General features: G+C 39.4%; 1 protein-coding gene across 41 annotated transcripts in view; it reads right to left on the bottom strand.

Annotated features, from left to right (window-relative positions):
* The window catches only part of itpr1b (inositol 1,4,5-trisphosphate receptor, type 1b), a 122,479-nt gene that overhangs the window by 56,756 nt on the left and 44,944 nt on the right, over window positions 1-20,779 (bottom strand). For 18 of the 41 annotated variants that reach the window (XM_083533452.1, XM_083533430.1, XM_083533443.1 and 15 more), the window contains 10 exons: window positions 19,126-19,326; window positions 18,615-18,866; window positions 17,215-17,340; window positions 16,536-16,664; window positions 12,719-12,839; window positions 12,410-12,594; window positions 10,324-10,472; window positions 9,247-9,358; window positions 7,929-7,964; window positions 1,041-1,076 (listed from right to left, as the gene is read on the bottom strand). In XM_083533452.1, the coding sequence (XP_083389578.1) occupies window positions 1,041-1,076; window positions 7,929-7,964; window positions 9,247-9,358; window positions 10,324-10,472; window positions 12,410-12,594; window positions 12,719-12,839; window positions 16,536-16,664; window positions 17,215-17,340; window positions 18,615-18,866; window positions 19,126-19,326 (1,347 nt within the window). The remainder of the gene's footprint in view (window positions 1-1,040; window positions 1,077-7,928; window positions 7,965-9,246; window positions 9,359-10,323; window positions 10,473-12,409; window positions 12,595-12,718; window positions 12,840-16,535; window positions 16,665-17,214; window positions 17,341-18,614; window positions 18,867-19,125; window positions 19,327-20,779) is intronic. The other 23 variants (XM_083533444.1, XM_083533458.1, XM_083533431.1 and 20 more) reach the window with 3 other exon arrangements.

The following is a 20,779-nucleotide window of genomic DNA, read 5'->3' as shown; positions in this document are numbered from 1 at the left end:
TTAAAAATTGTGACGAATGGGTCGGATCTCCAAAACTGCAGCTCTTGTGGGATGTTCCTGGTCTGCAGTGGTCAGTATCTATCTAAAGTGCTGCAAGGAAGGAACAGTGGTGAACCGGTGACAGGGTTTAGTGATGCACGTGGGGAGCGAAAGGCTGGACCGTGTGGTCCGATCCAACAGACGAGTTACTGTAGCTCAAACTGCTGAAGAGGTTAATTCTGTTAATGCCCAACGGGTCACAACTGTTTTGGCAGATCAAAGGGGACCGACACAATATTAAGCAGGTGGTCATAATGTTATGCCTGAACAGTGTAAATAAATAAATAAAATATTCAGTGGACATTTAGATCATTTAATTTCTGACTAAAATACCAAATCTAAAAGACAAAAAAGGACAACGCTATCAGACTATCCTGTCTGTAGGTGTGTGTGTGTGTGTGTGTGTGTGTGTGTCATTAGGCTTTTACAATAAATGTGTTAATTATGTAAGTGCAACAAAGGCAGCTGTGGTGAGAAACGCCCAGCAAAGGCGAGAAGAAAAAAAAAGGGGGTGGGGGGGGGGGCGGCTGAATGACACAGAGATGACACACATCAAACATGAACTGACCAACAATAAGAAAAGAAAAGAGCAAAAAAATCACTAAGAGTAAAAAAAAAGGATGATTTATTGTGTTCCACTCTCGGAGAGGGAAAAACCGAACGAAAAAAAAACCCAACCCAACCCAACCCAAAAAAAAAAAAAAAGAAAAAAGAAACAGACCAGTCATGTGCGTCTATGCGTTCAATTCGTTGATGAGGCTCCAACAGAGCTGTGTGTTTGTGCTTCACAGATCTGTGTGTCTAAAAGTGCGAGTTCCCTCTGTGTCAACATGAATAGCTCTGATAAGGTTGTGTGAGCACGTGTGTGTGAGTGTGCACGTGTGTGAGTGTGCATGTGAGATTTAGCAATAATGAAATGCATCTACACAGATGCTACAGGACAGAACGACTACTCTTCACAACGACCCATATTCTTTACAAAATATGGGTGTTGAACACACCTCGGCAAAGTTCTCTGGCTCCGGAGGGGGAACCAGCTAATGGAGACAAAAAGATCCAAAAGTTAGTTCATACACACAGCAAACAACCCAGCCACCTCAAACCTGGCATGCAGACGGTGTGCCTGTGTGTGTGTGTGTGTGTGTGTGAGGAAGAGCTCCTCTTTTAAATTCAGCTTATTAACCCAGGCGGGCCGCCACTAACTATTCAGGTCAGAGAGAGAAAAAAATAAGTTACTATCTCGAAAGGAATCTTGAGGAAGTGCAAAACAAGAGGTGATAGTGAAATTATCTCCCTGCATTAATATTGAAATCGCTTACAAGAGCCCTCAGCCTGCAAGGTGCTATATTTGGAAGCAGAGCGTCACGTGGATTATATAACGACGCTCCATCATGTAGGTCATCTGCGGAACCAGACTCGAGATGCCTAAACACGGCGCAGTTACAGGAAAGCTTCACCGACTCTTCTGCATTCCTTAACTGTATTTTTTTCTCCTAAGATGAATCACAAGGCAGTCGGTGTGTCCTGATATCAATCGTCCATAAATAATAATAATAATAATATTTTTATTTTGTAATATAAATTGTCTAAATTCGCTCATGTTACATTCCTCTGGAGTTGTTTCTTTTTTCTAACCGATAAAGCAGAATGTACAGTATTCACAAAAGTCTGAGTGGTTCACACTCCCACCAGTTCTTGACAACATCGCTCTCTGACGACGGAGAATTATCGTTCAAGTAACACTGAATAAATTGAAGCTTGATGTGTTATTTAATTTAATTTATGACCAAGTCAGACATTTATAGAAGGTGAACAAATAATGACATGTCAATAGTGTGCAAAAGTCTGTCCACAAAACCACTGACTGTACATGACAAACAAACTGGGTTTGTGTTTCACAAGGCAATTATGTGTGTGTGTGTGTTTGTACTGTACTTTAAAAGACACACAATATTGCTTCGCTGATGTATCGAATGCATGAAGATCTGTTTTACTACGTAAACCGATCAGGAATAACTTTAGGACCACTGACAGGTGAAGTGAAGAACACTGATTATCTCTTCATCATGGCACCTGTTAGTGGGTTTGATTTATTTATTAGGCAGCAAGTGAACATTTCATTTTCAAAGTTGACGTGTTAGAAGCAGGAAAAATGGGCGAGCGTAAGGATTCCAAGAGTTTGGAAAATTGTGACGTCTAGACGACTGGGTCAGAGCGTCTCCAAAACTGCAGCTTTTGTGGGATGTTCCTGGTCTGCAGGGGTCAGTATCTATCAAAAGTGCTCCAAGAAAGTGGTGAACCTGCGACAGCAGCCGAGACTAACTGATGCACGTGGATAGCGAAGGCTGGTCCGTGTGGTCCAACACATACAACAGACAAGTTACTGTAGCTTAAACTGCTGAAGAAGTTCATGCTGTTAATAGTCATTATTGGGTCAGAACTGTTTTAGCAGAAAAGGGGGGACTGACACAATATTAGGCAGGTGGTCATAATGTTATGCCTGATCGGTGTATACTTTGTAGACATTAAAAGCATAACATCGTAGAAATCATGCGAGGCGACACGACAGTTGACAGAAAGCAAACACTGAAAACGTGACACACGCTCATGCGGATTCAACTCGAGACCAGGGAACACACGCTCGGTGTGCCCGAGGGAGAGAGAGTGAGCGAGTGAAAGATGACGGGTGCATTGCTTAAAAATGCAACCTTAAAACACACACACACAAGTCTCTGGACACAGGAAAAAAAAAAAAAAAAGGTTGTCTTAATGCCAGCGGCAGCCTGCAGACACCCCAGCGAGTGGAAATGGGTGTGTGGGGGGGGGATGTTGTAATAACAACCTGTGACGCACAACGCCACGCAGTTGAGTAATATCACTACCAGCCAGGAATCTCCCTTTGTGCAAGTTCGCATGAAGGGCTGAAAATAAGAACCTTGTGATGTTAGCAAGGTGCGACTCGCAAATGTCCCTTCGCATCCAGAGACATGCTTATCGTGCTCTGCATCGCTTCAAAAGAAAGCGACATGCGTAATGTCTCAGACCGTTTGTTCATTTCCTCTGCTATTCTATTGAGATCTGGGGGCAGCAGATGGTGGTAGATCAAAACGCATGCCATGGAACAACTGGTCTGCGGTCACAAAGGTGATATTTGTTTAAGGTACAAAGAAATCCAATTTAGCGCTGCACCCACCTAACCCTGTCGTTTAAAAATATTTTTATTTAATTAATAAAAAATAATAATAATTTTAACATTTGTTTAGAAGCCCCACCCATAAAGAGTCTTGGAAATAATACGCAAAAAACTACAATTAAGAAATATCATCTGTTTTATGGAATTAGGACAGACACATAAAGGATACTAATATAGAGAGCTGTCTAATGGCCAAGGACACAGGTGATTTGATAAAGCCAAAAAAAAGGGAAAAAAATTTGCATGAAAAAATAATGGTGTCTTGGCGGCAAAACACATATAGTGGAAGATTTCGCCTTATTAAGACATCGGTATTGCCGTGAGTCACTCTAAATCATCCTGTAGACGGCTTAAAAAGGAGCCAAAAAAGTACAGCAAGCAGATTCTTGATGCTGATGCACTTCGCAAACTTAAGGGTCTCAATCTCAGGAAACACAAACCGCAAAGATCCCACCATAACAGTGATATTGCCCAAGTAACAGGAACTGGAATGGTTAACAGGTGAATAGAACAGGATATAAAATGAACCAGTACTTCAATGCTGCATTGTGTGTGTAAGTGTGTGTGTGTGCTGCTTGTGTCTCTCAGTAAATAACCTCTGCCACACGTTCATTGGCAATTACAGTAGAAGGTCACACATAAACAGGGAAACTGAATTCCAGGAAAAAAAAAAAAAAAAAAGGCAAACGGGTCTTATGTAACCGCTGCCCAAGCATTGGCGGGTACCCAAGAATCGTGCAGTGTACAGGAAGGAAATTGGGACAAGGCCACACACACACACACACACACACACACACACACACACACACACACACACACACACACACACACACACAAAAAGCACATGTATGAACATATCTACCCCTACTGGGCACAGATGGCACTACATAGGCAGGGCTGCACACACTAAAATAGCCAAGGGGTTAGGATTACCCTGAGTGAGGCAGAGACAAAGACTGATTTCACATTCACTAGAATTCATTGGCAAATTAGTGTCTAATACACACCTGTAAAATACAGGTATAAGTACCTGTCCAAAATACCTGCTCAGCCTCATTACGCAACCCCTGAGCCCAGAAGTGGAGACGCGCAAGTGGCCTAAATCTGCATTATCCCAATCCATCTTACATCACACACACACACATACACACACACTATATGCAAATGCCCTGAACACTAATGTGTTTTTACAGAGATGAGAAGACAATAACAACATCAGTGAAATTGAGATAACAGGTTGTTTGTTTGTGTGCGTGTGTGTGTGTGTGTGTGTGTGAGAGAGAGATGCCGAGATAAATAAAAGATAAAACACAGGTTTGGTCACTTCCCTTGAGACTAAGCAGAAGTCCACTTCTAGACAGCATCTCCACACCTCTATTACTCTCTGCCTATTCTTAAACTTCTTGCAAATGAGATGATAAGCAAAATATGGTTCAGCGCTAAAAGTAGCTTGGAGGGAAAGCAGAAGAGTGCAGGTTCCTTTCTTCTAAATATACATTTTTATTTAGGACTCAACATAAGCCAGCCTTTCTAAGCTGAGTTGAACAGAACCCTGTTATTTTCACGATAGACCCTTGACTACAGAACACGCCGAGATAAAGAGGACCGCTGTTTCCTGCGATTGTGTTTGTGCTTCTTCATCTTGCAAGGAGCAGCCACTGCTGGATTTTACAAATCACCTTCCTGAACTTCAAAATCAAACCCCAATAATAATGTCTCTAACAGAATTGCAGTAACAGAGACGGTCATGTGGTCATTTGGAACAATGGTGATTACTAATTGATCAATGTGAACAAAAGTGTTGCGTGATTGATCAGTGGTAATAATTGGGATCCATGATTGGTCATTGGGATTAATAGTGGTCCATGATTGGTCACTAGGGATAAAAGTGATCTGTGATTGGCCATTGGGGATAATAGTGATACATGATTGGTCATTGGGATTAATAGTGGTCCATGATTGGTCACTAGGGATAAAAGTGATCTGTGATTGGCCATTGGGGATAATAGTGATACATGATTGGTCATTGGGGATAACGGGGATCCGTGATTGGCTATTGGGGATAATAGTGATCAGTGATTGGTTATTGGGGATAATGGGGATCTGTGATTGGCCATTAGGGATAATAGTGATACATGATTGGTCCTTGGGGATAATAGTGATCAGTAATTTGTCATTGGGAATAATAGTAATCTGTAACTTATCATATCAAAAAATATCTATGTTTTTTTTCCTGACCAATCAGATATCAGTTTAAGATAAACAAGTAAAACAACTACCGTATTTTCCGGACTATAAGCCGCTACTGTTCCCCCACTCTCTTAAATTGCCGAACGGGTTCAGGGAACCAATGAAATTCTTTATATTAAATCGGGTACGCTCCCACGGAATCGGCCCGCAGCACATCATAAATATGGATAAGGTGCCTCTGAAGTTTGACCTGCTGCTCACTTGGACTGTCTACAGAAAATGTGAATCATTCATCACGCTGAAAACAACCAGGCATGAAAAAACGCACTTCATCTGTGTTCTGAGCTGCACGGCGTCGGGAGAAAAGCTTCATAAAGCTAATTTATGTTCAAAATAAAAATCTTTGTCAAATTCAGTGTGTGTGGCTTATATTTGGGTGCGCTTAATATTCCGGAAATTACGGTACATATATTTTACCTTTACAACTTTGATACTAAGTAAACACTTTACCAGGAAAAATGTGTCAGAAACGCAGGACAACTACAAAGACTCCTGGGGAAGTAGCTTCCTGCCATACAGCTAATCTTTATAATAAATCATATTAATATATTTTTTTTCGTTATAGCTAGAAAAAAACAGTGATAAAGCAAAAACTGCATCTTTGATGGAAACCTTTGGGTGAGCAATTTTCACAAAACAAATTTTTTTTTATCCATAGGTGATCCGTGAAAAAAACCTAGCAGAAAAATGTGCAGATGTGTAAGTGTGAGCCTCACCTCTATTAGGAAATCTTATACTTAAGGTCATGTACTTTAAGTCACATTTCACCCAGAAAGTATCACTGACGCCCACATACAGCACTCAACTTCCTTTTTGTGTAGACAAAATATACAGTCAGAGAGACACACACAGACATTTATATCACAAAAATATATCGGTGCTGATGCAATATATTTATATATTAGGGCTGTCACAATTAAGGTGTTATAATGCCTTAACGCAAATTTATTTTAATGGCACAACTTTTATTTTATTACTTCATTGTTATTCTGAATTGTATTCTTTTATTCTGCGTCTGAAACCTTCAACGCAACACACGTATTTAACTCCTCCGAAAGATTATTTTTAATTTCTAAACATTTGTTTTATTGATGCGCCAAGTCTGTAATCACGCACCAAATTCCGCTATTATGCACACATCCGGCAAATCCGTCCGTGTGGAAACGTAGCAAAAGTTCAGTATGATGTCCTCATGATTTATGCAGTTTAAAACACAATAATTACTTTAAAAACGTTTACAAGAATATTTTGTCTTCATGCTCGATGTTGAATTTGGTTTCACTAATAATAAACATTTGCATAAAGGATCCATATGTGTCCAAGAACATGTCGATTACAGTATTAAAAACTTAAAAAAAAAAAAAAAGTATTAATTGAAGGTACATTTAGAACAGATTAAAAATGTGCGATATATATATATATATATATATATAGAGAGAGAGAGAGAGAGAAAGAGAGAGAGAGAGAGAGAAATGAAAAATGCTAAAATAATAATTCACTATCAATAGACTTTTTCATAATTAAAGAGATATTTAAGTTTACTGATATTTTTTGTATTTATTTTTATACCCTTTTAAAGTATAACATTTTATTTAAATGATTAGAAAACTGTTAGTCAGACTACTTATTACTACTATTGTACCCCTGGCATCATTATTACCTCGTCCTAATGGGGTCCCATTATTGGTTTCATACTGGAAAAGTTTTGGTAAAAAAAATCTCTCCAAATTATATACCAGTGAACATTAAAAAGGTGATGAAGAGCTCACAAACTCCGCACTCTGCATGTTCTGTCTTTATACTGACATCTACATAAAAGACTTCCTCTATAAGTAGACAGAAAAAAGCTTTCAGAAAAAAAACTTACCCGCAAACCCATTCACAGGTAGTATGCCAGTAAGTGACAAGTATGTGCAAGAATACACATGCAGACACACACACACACACACACACACACACACACACACCCCATGCACCTGCAACCTTTCATATGTGATCTTCAAAGGCCTTTAGGACAAAATGTGTGTGACTGCAGGTGACCATCTCTGCACCTACACATTATTCACGTATTAACGTTTTTAATGTTTTTTTTTTCTTTTTTACATTTCTATTAGTCATCAATTTCTGACAACGCCGTAAATATATTTGAGCTATGACTGAGTAAATTCTATGCGTTTTCCCCAGAACCCCCTCACACTCCTCCCTACTCACTCCACACCTTAAAAAAACAACACACGCACACACAAACGTGCAAACAAAAGAGACAAAAACTGACAAGTTTGTGGTGGGAACCAAAACAAAACCAAAAAAAATAAAACAAGACTTAACTGCAGTGAACCTGAATGAGGACAGAGGCAGCATGCAAGCAAGAAGCATAAGACAACGAAAAAAGGTTGGAGGAAAAAACAAAACAAAACAAAAAAAAACGACAAAAAAAAAGATTAACCTCAGCCACATCCAGCTCATCGTCAAAGGCAATCAGCTGCAAGAGAAGAACACAAGCTAGGGGTTAGTGAAGAAAAGAGGCAGAACTACAACCCAGTGCAAACACACACACACACACACACACACACACACACACACACACACACACACACACACACACACACACACACACACACACAAAGGAGAGGTGATTTACAGGGTTTGGTCTGGATGAGAAGGAGAGATCACTGCAAACACCACCAAACAAAACAAACAAAAAGTGCAAACAATAACCCAAACACTCTCACTTGATATCACACAGAGGAAAAGATCATTATCTGAGTTAAAGTGTGTAAATGGTTGCTCTGTGTCCTGTGCTCGGTGCTTTATCTTCTGCAGCTACCACACTTTCACATACTACTGAAGTTTAAAAAAAAAAAAAAAAAGAAAAAAATGTGTAAAAAAAAAAAGAAGATAAATCAATAATATATATATATTTTATAATAATATAATATATATATATATAAATGCTACAGATAGATGTGTATAAAGATGTGTATAGGTGGTGTGTAGAGCATGACGGCCACAGAAAAAGATTTTATTTATAATTTTTTTCTATAGCTAATACTCATATATAGCTTTCTACTTCAGCTACATTGCCCAAGATCAGCTGTTCTTCTCTAAATGAGAGGAAGTTGCTACAGCGGCACAGCTGAACAAATATTAAGCCACCATCATTACCCATATTTAGTCTGCTAACCACAGAATCTTGTTTTGTGATACAGCCCTTGGGTGTTTGAAACTCAAACGCTGGATGGTCATGGTGCTGGAGGAGTTAGTGATTCATACAGATGAGTGTTTAATGGGTCAACTTAGTAAAAACATGATTATTAAACTTCACAGTTGACTCAGACGAGTAGAACCTCCAGCCCCCTGCACTTTGCGGTGTAAAAACGTAGCCCTCCAGGAACAGCGCTTTGACACATATGTAGGCCAGGGCTTGTGATTTGAGTGAAATTAGTATAAGTTTCAGTCAGCCAAATAGGACAGTTATTAGTGATTAGAACATGCTGCGCTTTATCGCTGAGCATTAAGAATGGGCTGACCCTGAACACGATCAACTGCGAGTGTAGTTTTTTGTTTTGTGCGGAATGGTAACCCGCAAACCCACATCAAAGGATAAAACTGACAACGCATCTGAAAAAGCTGACAGGAAGATAAAAGAAGGGGCAGAATCCAGTTGCGCGTGTGTGCGTGCGTGCGTGCCTAAATTTTAACCCTTTAACATAACTCAGGCAGACATGCTTTCCTTTACAAAGGCACCTGCTTGTGCTGTTTACCTTCTCTCCATAACCCCGGTCTTTGGTCATCATTTCCCTGAGAGTTTGGAGAACCTTAATGCACAAACGCTCCTCATTTTCCTCCAACAGCTGCTTGGTGTGTTTTATTAACCTAGGAAGTTGGAGGGGTAAAGACAGAGACAATAACAGAGAAAGTAGGGGGATAAATATGAACTCTGAAGACCAGAATCATTTAGTTCATTTTATGACTAATACAAATTTGCGAATCGCAGTTATTCAGTATTGTTTAAAAATAATTAACTGTATGTAAATATTAAATTAAAACCTTGTGAAATTATATACAGTTTCTTCTCTTATCTTCCAGCTTTAAACAAGTTCGTGTGCAATAAACTTAACTGAACTGAAACAGTATCATGTGTCATGAGCACGAGGAGAGAGTTTTCTGACACGCTCTTATCTGAGTCCACACACACACACACACGTGTCAGTCCATGCTTCAATCGTGTTCCATTCTACATGTCCCTTATACACACCTCTCCAGGATTTAATCCTATCACAACATACACACAAACACACACACACGTGTCAGTCCATGCTATAATCTTATTCTATTCTACATGTCCCTCATACACATCTATTCAGCATTTAATATAATCATAACACACGCACGCACACGCGCACGCACGCACGCGCACACACACACGTGTCAGTCCATGCTTCAATCGTGTTCCATTCTACATGTCCCTTATACACACCTCTCCAGGATTTAATCCCATCACAACACACACACACACACACGTCAGTCCATGCTGTAATCTTGCTGCATGCTCATCCTACACACCTCTCCAGCATATAATCCTATCAGAACTCTTAATCCCAACAGAAAACACCTCTACAAGAAAACCTCAGCTATGACGCACACACTCTCTCACTCTCTCTCACTCTCATCCCCCCCTCTCTCCCTCCTCTCACTCACACACACACACACAAAGACAATGAGGACAGCTATTGGCAGGTAAATCTCCATTATAGGTATTACACAATCTAGGAGCTCCAGAAGCTGCTTGTATACAAACAGGGTGAAAATTATAATGTAAAGTTATTTAACGGTCTTACTTAGAGATGAAACCTCCACTCTCACACTTCTTCCGGGCCTCCGTGTTCTCGGGGAAGAGCAGCTCGGGTCTATGAAGGACGTCTACCAGGACTGAGAGTTCAGCCTGCACCAGGGGCCTTAAACGGTCCTCCAGTGCAGAGACAATGTCCTGAAAAAAAAACGCAAAGAGAAAATGCCTTATAGAATGTAACACAACTAGTGGAAGAAAATCACATTCAACACAGCCAAACATTACATTACATGAAAATGAGTACAGATTATTTTCGGACAAAAAAAAAAAAACATAAATGACCATATGTAACTGAATTATACATGCTTCAATATAAACAATTTTGAAGACTGTAGCAATAAAAAAAAAAAAATTATATATATATACACAGACAGTGGACATAAAAAGACTACACACCCTAATAAATTTGCAGGTTTTTAAAATATAAAGAAAGAAAAAACAAATATCAGACTTATTACATCCTTAATGTGGAATTTATCTTCTTTTTCAGCTTTTTGACAGAAGACAGAAGGTTCAACTTTTGTCTTGTCAAACCATAAAACATATCCCCACATGGATTGGTATAACTTCATGTCTGACATTTATGTTGTTATTTGTTTCCTCAAAAAAAAAAAACAACACACACAAAAAAAGCGATTTCATAAAAGTGTGTAGACTTTTTCCATCCACCATGATCATAAAAAAATTATAAATATACTGTATATATTTTTACATTTAAACACTAGTTGGCAAAAGCTAAACAATAGCATGATAACAATGACATGAATGACAAGAGTTTTATTGTGTGTTCACTTGTACACATTTCCCAGACCATGGTATTCTAAACTCTCTTCTGTTGAATCCATACCAGGTACTAGAATATAGATTTTTTTGTTTTTGTAAGAATGTAAGTAAATTGAAAAAACAGCTTTATTTAGAAGCAATTAATCTGAATTAACACTAGGAGCTGAATAAAACAAATATACAAATCTGTAGCCAATAAGTCTACTCTTTCTTTCTACAGACTCAAACGCCTCAAAAACACTTGAACTTTACCTCATACAAAATAAAATCCTTTAACCTCTGTTTGTGACACGTGACATACGTGATATACAAGTGCTTTCAATTCTTAAGTGCGGACACTGCACCCTTGACACCCACTCGTCTAGTGGATCGAGAAGTGACCAATATCTTCTGAGTAACTTCTTGAAATTCCTGGTATTTAATTTCCGACACCTTGTGCCTAAGGCCACATCAGGGCATATGTGAGATCATAGTAAATGGCTTTTAGTCTAGTCTGAGCTAAACAAGACAGACAGAACAAAGACATGCAGCCTCCTACATGCAGTGTGCAAAGGGAGGCAGGTGTGGTGCAAATGTGAGTTAGTGAAACTATACATCATATGATCGGCTCCCCCGTGCAAACTCGCACATGCGCAGGAACACACCTCAGAAGCTGCCTCCTCGTTCCTTTTCGTTATGGAATGAAAGACGAGTTCGGGTGTACACGCATGGTCTACTTTTATTTCTTTATCACATGCTCATTGCTTAGGTTATGACTTCCTGTGAGCTAAAAGCACGCTAACAAAAAGGGAGGGTGCTCTGATCGGAAACCAGCTGCTTACCAGTGACACCGGGGCATGGGGGGGCTACAGCTGCTGACCTGGTACTTAGAACTTAGAGAACATTAAACTGATTGTAATAGATTGAGCAAAGTGAGCTAACTAAACTAATCTGTACCGTCTGTATTCCTCTTGAAAATATATTTATTTCTGTGTGTAGTAGAAATAACATCACCTATGACACTACGATTTTGCTTTAGCTGTGAAAGAGAGTCAGAATCACTGGTGTGGGTTGTTGTCCTATAACAGATACTGTATAATGCTAGCAGCTCGGTCTCCTTATCTGTATGTGTGACCAAGTGTGTGTTTGTTATGCATGTGTTTAAGCATGTCACATTGTGGTTGTATGTGTGTGTGTGTGTGTGTGTGTGTGTGTGTGTGTGTGTGTGTGTGTGTCCTAGATCTGGCCACACTGAAAATAAGAGCAATTACTTATATTTAATCATATTATTACTCTGTGTGTTTTGCGCTTACCTGCAGCCTCTCGATAATGTTTCTGTAGTCTTTGGACGCGCTGACTGTGGAGTCTCGCCTGGAGGCGTTCCGAGCAGACATCCTCCAATTCAGGATGGTCTTCTGTACAACGTTGTTAGATTTTACAAACAGGTTGTTTACCTGGCTGTCCAGGTCGACCGGAATGGCGATCGCCCGACTTTTGGCTGCGTGCGAAGTAGAAAGTGTGTAAAAGAGTTATCAGGGTGAAGAACACGCACATGAAGAGTGAATTTTGTGAAGGGTCCCTGGCTGCTCACACAGGTATGGGCCAGAGATGGCGGTTCTTACCCACGTCAGAGAGGACTTTGATGCAGCCCTCCACTGATGCCTTCTGGGTGGGCATGAGCCAGCTACAGTGGTACACCCGAAAAACACCCTGCAACAGCTGCACAAAGACCGGCTGGCGGGTCTTCCGTGGAAAGAAGGGAATATAAAACATGAATAAAGTTAAAAAAGAAAATCAATGGTAGGGGATGATAAACAGGAAACCAAGGAACTTCTATAAAAAAATAAAAAATAAATAAAAAATTGAGAGAAAAATGTGCCACCTTACAATCTGTTAAACAAGAAAACACTGTACAGCCAAAAGTTTATGGACACCTAACTATCACTAGCAATTAGTTAGCACTCCTATTTTAAGTCTCCCTCTTTTTTCAAGCCAAGTAACGCTAAACTTGCACGTCCACATAGCTGTATAACAATCCAAGAGAGATTTGTGCTAATCACGGAAAGCTGATTCGCTGTTGCATGTTGGTCTCCTTTGTGTCGTAATACAGTGAATTATATTTGGACCAGTGAAAGAAAGAACTACAACATCATGGAAACAAAACAAAACAGAGGTCTGGGCTCTGAACAGTACAAATTCTTTCACTCCAACCTTAACATGCAATGACTTTATGAGCTTCATGTTGTACACAGGACCAGTCATATTAGAACAGACTTGGTCTTCGTAGTTCCACCATAGCATACAGAGACATTTAATACAACTGTGTGCTTCAAACACCGTGGCAACAGTTTGAGGGAAAAAAAACAGATACGGGTTTGATGATCCCGTGTCCACAATCTTTTAGCTGTACAGTATTAGTTAAACAATCTGTACAACAAAATAAGAAATTCAAAAGAGTAAAAAATAAAATAAAAAAATCCACATGCATCTCTAACACACACATTCAGCACTAATGGGCCTAAATGTTCACACCATGAACAAAAGAGTGAAATGAAAAGTCTGATTTGTCTGAAGTCTTACAAGAAATGTGACTAACCAAGAAAAGGATGTCACCACACTATACTGTGCAATAGCTCTGTTAGTTTGCCCAAAAGAAAGGCATGTAACAACCAAGAGCAGACGATGTCATCACAGCTCACTTCAGGGAAAGGAGTGATGTCATTTGCTGGTTGGAAAGGTTTAGAGGGGGATCCTTATAAAATGTCAGACATCGACATTCTATTTTTATTAACGACCACAAAGCACATAAGACAGCAGAGTTTGCTGATTCAACCCTTTTAACAGAATAAGTGATCGTGTGATAGCCTTACCAGACGAATTATGTTTATACGTCAGTCAGAGTATAAATTGTACGAGTTTAAAACAAATAATTTAATTCACATCTATTTTTTGCATAGTTAAAGAGAAAGTAAGCTATTCTATGCCATGTTAGCTTCTTTTCACTAGCAGCCATTTTGGTCATTTTCAGGGTCAATTTCAGCTTTGAGTTCCCAATCACATTTGTGTAAAATTACTATGTCTGTAAAAATATGTTATTTTTTCCAAGAGAAACTGTAAGCCATGTAACATTCTTAATTCTTTACCAATGGACATTGTCCCTATTAGTTTATCTAATGAGTGAGCCAAGTAATGGTGTTGAGGGGAAACCTCCCTGAGATGATACGAGGAAGAAAACTTGAGAGGAAACAGCCTGAAAAGGGAAGCCATGTTCATCTAGTTCACACTGAATGTCTATTTATTAGAGCTCCATCATTGATGAGGTTGTTAACTTTACTCTTTTGGACACTTGAGAGCAAAACAGTCCATGCTGTGTTCTGTTAATGCTTGGGAATATGTTAGCCATTTATTTTAACACTTTCCTAAAAGAAATGAAAAGCATTAGGCTGAGTGAAACCTCTCCTGATTAGAAGCTAAACGACAAAAAATAAACACATCCTAGCAAAATCCTCATGAGCAGGAAGCAGCTGTCAGCACATATGGATTAAGTTCAATCCGGGTGAGGACCTAGACAAATATGGCTCTGAATGTAAAGTCTAGGTCACTCCAGGGTCGCCGTACACAAGGAATGGTGGGTGGTTTTTACCAAAAACCAATCAACCCAATGAACCTAAATGAGAACCAGCTAAAGTAAAGTGAAAGCATTTTCCAAGGACAGCAGACCCAGTCCGCAATAATAATAATACTTAGCTTATCACCCGGCATCCAAAAATGCACAGTAGTACACAGTAGGTAAAAACACACACACACACACACACACACACACACACACACACACACACACACACACACACACACACACACACACACACAAAGGAGAGGTGATTTACAGGGTTTGGTCTGGATGAGAAGGAGAGATCCACCAAACAAAACAAACAAAAAGTGCAAACAATAACCCAAACACTCTCACTTGATATCACACAGAGGAAAAGATCAATACATAGATGAGAAATTTTAATCAAATCAATATTTGGCATGGCCACCCTTTGTCTAAAAAAACAGAATTAGTTTTAAGTCTCCTACCCAGCTGTTTCTATTGAGGTTAATGACTGTGTTTAAACCTACACATGAAATTGATGATCATTAGCACCTTGTGCAAGTGAACATAGTATAAGCAAAAGCATAAGAATTAAAAGCCAAAAAGTGGTTCTAACAAATATTAACTTGATTTAAATTTTTCTCTTGTTTTATTTTCTAAATTGATAAAAAGAAACAATTAGTATGTCTGTCTGTCTATACTTGCTAGTATATATATATATATATATATATATATATATATATATATATATATATATATATATATATATATATATATATATATATATATATGCGCTCTGACCCAGTCGTCTAGACGTCACAATTTGTATATATATATATATATATATATATATATATATACATACACACACACACACACACACACACACACACACACACACACACACACACATACACATACACATACTGTTTTAGCAGAAAAAATGGGACCAACACAATATTAAGCAGGTGGTCATAATGTTATGCCTGAATCTGATCGATGTGTGTGTATGTGTGTGTTTGTATATATATACACAATGCTTATATACACATACAGTACTATTTAAATGCATACATACATACATACATACATACATACATACAATAAAACACGATAAGACCATTATATAAAACCAATATATATATACACACACAGTAAAACCATTAGGCTGCCATGCAAACCTAACCGCATCAGTAATGTTGTGAAACAAATAGGTGTTAAATCTGGATATGAACAATGGCTCTCACAAAGGGGTGTGTGTGTGTGTGTGTGTGTGTGTGTGTGTGTGTGTGTGTGTGTGTGTGTGTGTGTCCACACCACTAATGCAAGCAAGTGTGACCAAGTACTGCTTTTGGAAAACTCTGCAAGTCTTAGTTCTTGGAAAGCTGTGACTCAATCCTATTCAGCCTTTTTCTAAAGAAATTTCTGCATGGTTTGTGCATGTGGGTGAAGAAATGTTTGTGTGTGTGTGTGTGTGTGTGTGTGTGTGTGTGTGTGTGTGTGTGTGTGTGTGTGTGTGTGTGCGGTAGATTTCATATATTTAAAGAATCACCAAGACTTGTGGTGGGGTGTTTGCAGGAGGAAGGGTTACTGGTACATACATACATGTGACTTGCCAAGGGCGGGGTGGGGTAGGGTGGGGTGGGTTGGGGAGAGATAGCAATCCAAAATGCTGCTTTCTTTATTAAACAAATGTAAATCTTCGGTAAACATATGAATCATTATACTTGGATGATAGGTGCCGAACACGAACCATACATGACAAATGTGATGAAGCACTGTCAGTTTTATCAGCAAACGAAAGTAATGCCTCGGGTGATATAGAGCCGTCTGGCAATGATTACCTGTAAACTAGTGCTCTGATCGGAAAAGGGGGAGCTGAAAAAAGTGGTGACGATACTCATGACTGTCTCGGTGACGTAGCGCTCCAGCATGGAGTCAGCATGTTTGCGGTCGCTCGTGTTGTTGCAGACCTGCGGGTGGTAAAACAACAAAAAAAAATGCACATGGTTCAGAAGTTAAGGCAACGAATAGGCCATGCTGAGTGAAGTCAGAACGTGGCTTTGATTCACTCTTCCTGTGTCAGCAATTGCAACACAATGATGCAAAATTTTCACAAAACAACATCAAAGACTTTAAAAAATGATATCTCACAGGAGTTCAAACTAAAAGTTTCTAATATGAAAATTTTGTTGGGATTTATTGTATTTTAACAAAAAGTCACGTTTCTGACTTTATCATCATATCTTCTGAACTGGATTAATGTATATTTACAAACATCTGCTCCGAGATCACCCTTTAACTGCCACCCTTCCTGTTTTGCTCTTTTTTTGGCATTTTAAATAACCTCTCGAAATAACTTAATCAGATAAAAAAGGATAATGCAAATTCATCACTTCCTGCTCCTGCCTGTTCGATTCATTTGTATTAAAAAAAAGAAAATCTGCCGCGTATCGACGGTTTAAATCTTGCATCTCACAAAACACAGAGTCAAGGTTCAGAAGCTGTTTCAGAGGTGATTACCCTGCATATATCAACCAGGAAGTTCTCAAAAAGCTTCCACATGTGGTTGCTTGTGTAGATCTCCTTCATCTCCACTTCTGTGTCCACATAGCAGTGGTTTAGGAAGTCGATATATGCGATCTTCACCTGCACAAAGACGAGACGATGTTTGAGACATTGCTCGAGTTGTTCTTAAATGCCAATAATGGAAATGCAGTCAGGAAATGTGAGTAAAAAATTAATTATAAAAATTAATGAATTTTTTAAGGAGAGAAAAAAAAAAATAATCTCACTAGGTATTAAAAATAAATAAATAAAATAAACTTCTTTAGATGAGAATATAAGCACTTTTACCATAAAATAAACTTGTACACATTATTCTTTTATGCCATTATAAAAAATATTATTATAACATTTCCAACAATCACCTTTAAAACTCTTACACTACTCAAAGTTTTGATAATTGGCAGGTGCCAATTAGAAGAATCTACTGGTTTTAAACATTCAACAACTATATACCGTAATTTCCGGACTATTAAGCGCACCCATATATAAGCCGCACTGAATTTGACAAAGATTTTTATTTTGAACATAAATAAGCCACACCTGTGTATAAGCCGCAGAAACTAATGAAACTAATGAACTTTACACAGGCTTTAACGAAAGAAAGTGTCTGTTACACGGTGTAACGGGTGAAATATGTTGTGGCTCCTTTAAGAGCAGAGCAGTATTTTGGGAATAGCCTGCCGCCGCTTTTAACCGGTATTACTGCATGTGTGCAAAACCGAGGAATATGTCCTTATTATTTTCTGATGCTCATTTCTAAGTTTCTTTGACTAAACCGTAACGCTGTTGCCAAGAAAAATAAAAAAGCACGAGTTTTGGAAACCTGTCTGTGCTTTTATGATTTCTGTTGCAACTGGAGTTAGAGAGCTCTCCCTTCACCCAGACTCAACGCGTTACAAAGGCTTGTATCTAAACAGTAGCCGACCAAGAAAGTCATTGTTCACTGTCTTCCTCCTTCCTTTCACAACTATTTCTCTTGAGAGTTTATCTTTTGGTATCGCCATGCGTTCAAAAATCAACACCAGTGGAAGTTTTCTCCCGATGCCGTGTAGCTCAGAACACAGGTGAAGTGCGTTTTTTCGTTTCCGTTCGGAAATTTCATTGGTCTAATGTTACGTCGCTCAGTTTTTTTGGCTTGAAGTTTGTGGAACCAGGAAAAACCCAGGAAAAATCCATAAATTAGCCGCTTCGTTGTTTAAGCCGCGGGATTCAAAACGTGGGGAATAACGTAGCGGCTTATAATCCGAAAAATACGGTAGTTAAAATGTCATCAGATCACTTTTAGACAGAGAGCAGGTTTGGCTTTAGTAAGGACCTTTATGGGGATATTTAGTGAGGATATTATGACCTCTGACCTCTGGGATGCAGTCCTCATGTGTGACGACACGGACGATGTCGTCCAGGGGCAGCAGCGAGTTGCACTTGATCTCCGTGTAGACATTCTTGCCCTCGGTGCAAACAGCTAACAGCTCGACCAAGTGGATGTGGTACATAAGAGGGCTGTTTTCGTCCATACGGTCTCGCTCCGAACGCATCATCTGCACCAGTGTCTGGAACGAGGCTCTGTCGTTGTAGAACACCAGCACGTCCTCTCCGGCGTTCACCAGCTACGATAAAGAAAAGTAGGATTGCATTCCAAAATTTTTAAGTAAAAGTAAATCTTACTTCAGTGGTTTAGATGTTGGACTTCTGATCGGAAAGTCAGGAGTTCAAATGTAAGCAACACCCAACTACCACTACTGGTCCCTGAGCAAGGCTCTTAACCTTCAGTTTTATGAAAAAATATCATGTATGTGTAAGTTGCTTTTGTTAATGGTGATTGCCAAAATGCCATAAAAATCGTCTAAATCATTACCCATAACCCACCTCTGCCATAACAATATCCTGGCACTTCTTGATGAACTTGTTCTCGGCTTTGACGATGGTCTGCAAGAACTTGAGGTACTGGACGTGGCGACCATGCGTCTCGATGCAGTGCACAAAGTGCTGCACCACGCGATCGTTGATCTCACTGCATAGCTGGAAGTTGTTCATGAAGATGTGCTGCATGGTGACAGCCTCCAGAATCTACAGACGAAGAGCATGGTCACAACATAACTAACGCTGCAGTACATCAGAATAAATCAATCTACCGAGAAACAGGAAGTTGGTTTCATGGATAAACTAACAGTATATGAGTTAAATTTATCAAATAAATCATTTCTTAGAACTGTGTATCGGCAAGAATCTGGTGATACGAAACAAATCACGATACAGGGGTTGCTATACGATATGCTATACATTGCAATAGATATATACACATGGGATCATATGTATATATACACACACACACCTGTTAGTGGTTAGTGGGCACATAGAGTAGATTTATTTATTAGGCAGCCAAAGGACATTTTGTCCTCAGAGTTGACGTGTTAGAAGCAGGAAAAATGGGTGAAAGGATTTAAGCGAGTTTGATGAATTGTTACATCTAGACGACCATTCCTCCTTGCAAAACAGCTCGAGCTCAGTGAGGTTGAAAGGAGAGCATTTGTGAACAGCAGTTTTCAGTTCTTTCCATTGATTCTCGATTGGATTCAGGTCTGGACTTTGACTTGGCCATTCTAACACCTGGATATGTTTATTTGTGAACCATTCCATTGTAGATTTTGCTCTATGTTTTGGATCATTGTTTTGTTGAAGACAAATCTCCGTCGCAGTCTCAGGTCTTTTGCAGACTCCATCAGGTTTTCTTCCAGAATGGTCCTGTATTTGGCTCCATCCATCTTTCCATCAATTTTAACCATCTTCCCTGTCCCTGCTGAAGAAAAGCAGGCCCAAACCATGATGCTGCCCCCACCATGTTTGACAGTGGTGATGGTGTGTTCAGGGTGATGAGCTGTGTTGCTTTTACGCCAAACATAACGTTTTGCATTGTTGCCAAAAAGTTCGATTTTGGTTTCATCTGACCAGAGCACCTTCTTCCACATGTTTGGTGTGTCTCCCAGGTGGCTTGTGGCAAACTTTAAACGACACTTTTTATGGATATCTTTAAGAAATGGCTTTCTTCTTGCCACTCTTCCATAAAGGCCAGATTTGTGCAGTATACGACTGATTGTTGTCCTATGGACAGAGTCTCCCACCTCAGCTGTAGATCTCTGCAGTTCATCCAGAGTGATCATGGGCCTCTTGGCTGCATCTCTGATCAGTCTTCTCCTTGTATGAGCTGAAAGTTTAGAGGGACGGCCAGGTCTTGGTAGATTTGCAGTGGTCTGATACTCCTTCCATTTCAATATTATCGCTTGCACAGTGCTCCTTGGGATGTTTAAAGCTTGGGAAATCTTTTTGTATCCAAATCCGGCTTTAAACTTCTCCACAACAGTATCTCGGACCTGCCTGGTGTGTTCCTTGTTCTTCATGATGCTCTCTGCACTTTAAACGGACCTCTGAGACTATCACAGTGCAGGTACATTTATACGGAGACTTGATTACACACAGGTGGATTCTATTTATCATCATTAGTCATTTAGGTCAACATTGGATC

Source organism: Silurus aristotelis, assembly GCF_946808225.1.
Source record: "Silurus aristotelis genome assembly, chromosome: 28".
NCBI classification, from domain to species: Eukaryota; Metazoa; Chordata; class Actinopteri; order Siluriformes; family Siluridae; genus Silurus; species Silurus aristotelis.
The sequence above is the reverse complement of the archived record's forward strand: the minus strand, read 5'-3'. Positions and strand labels throughout refer to the sequence as shown.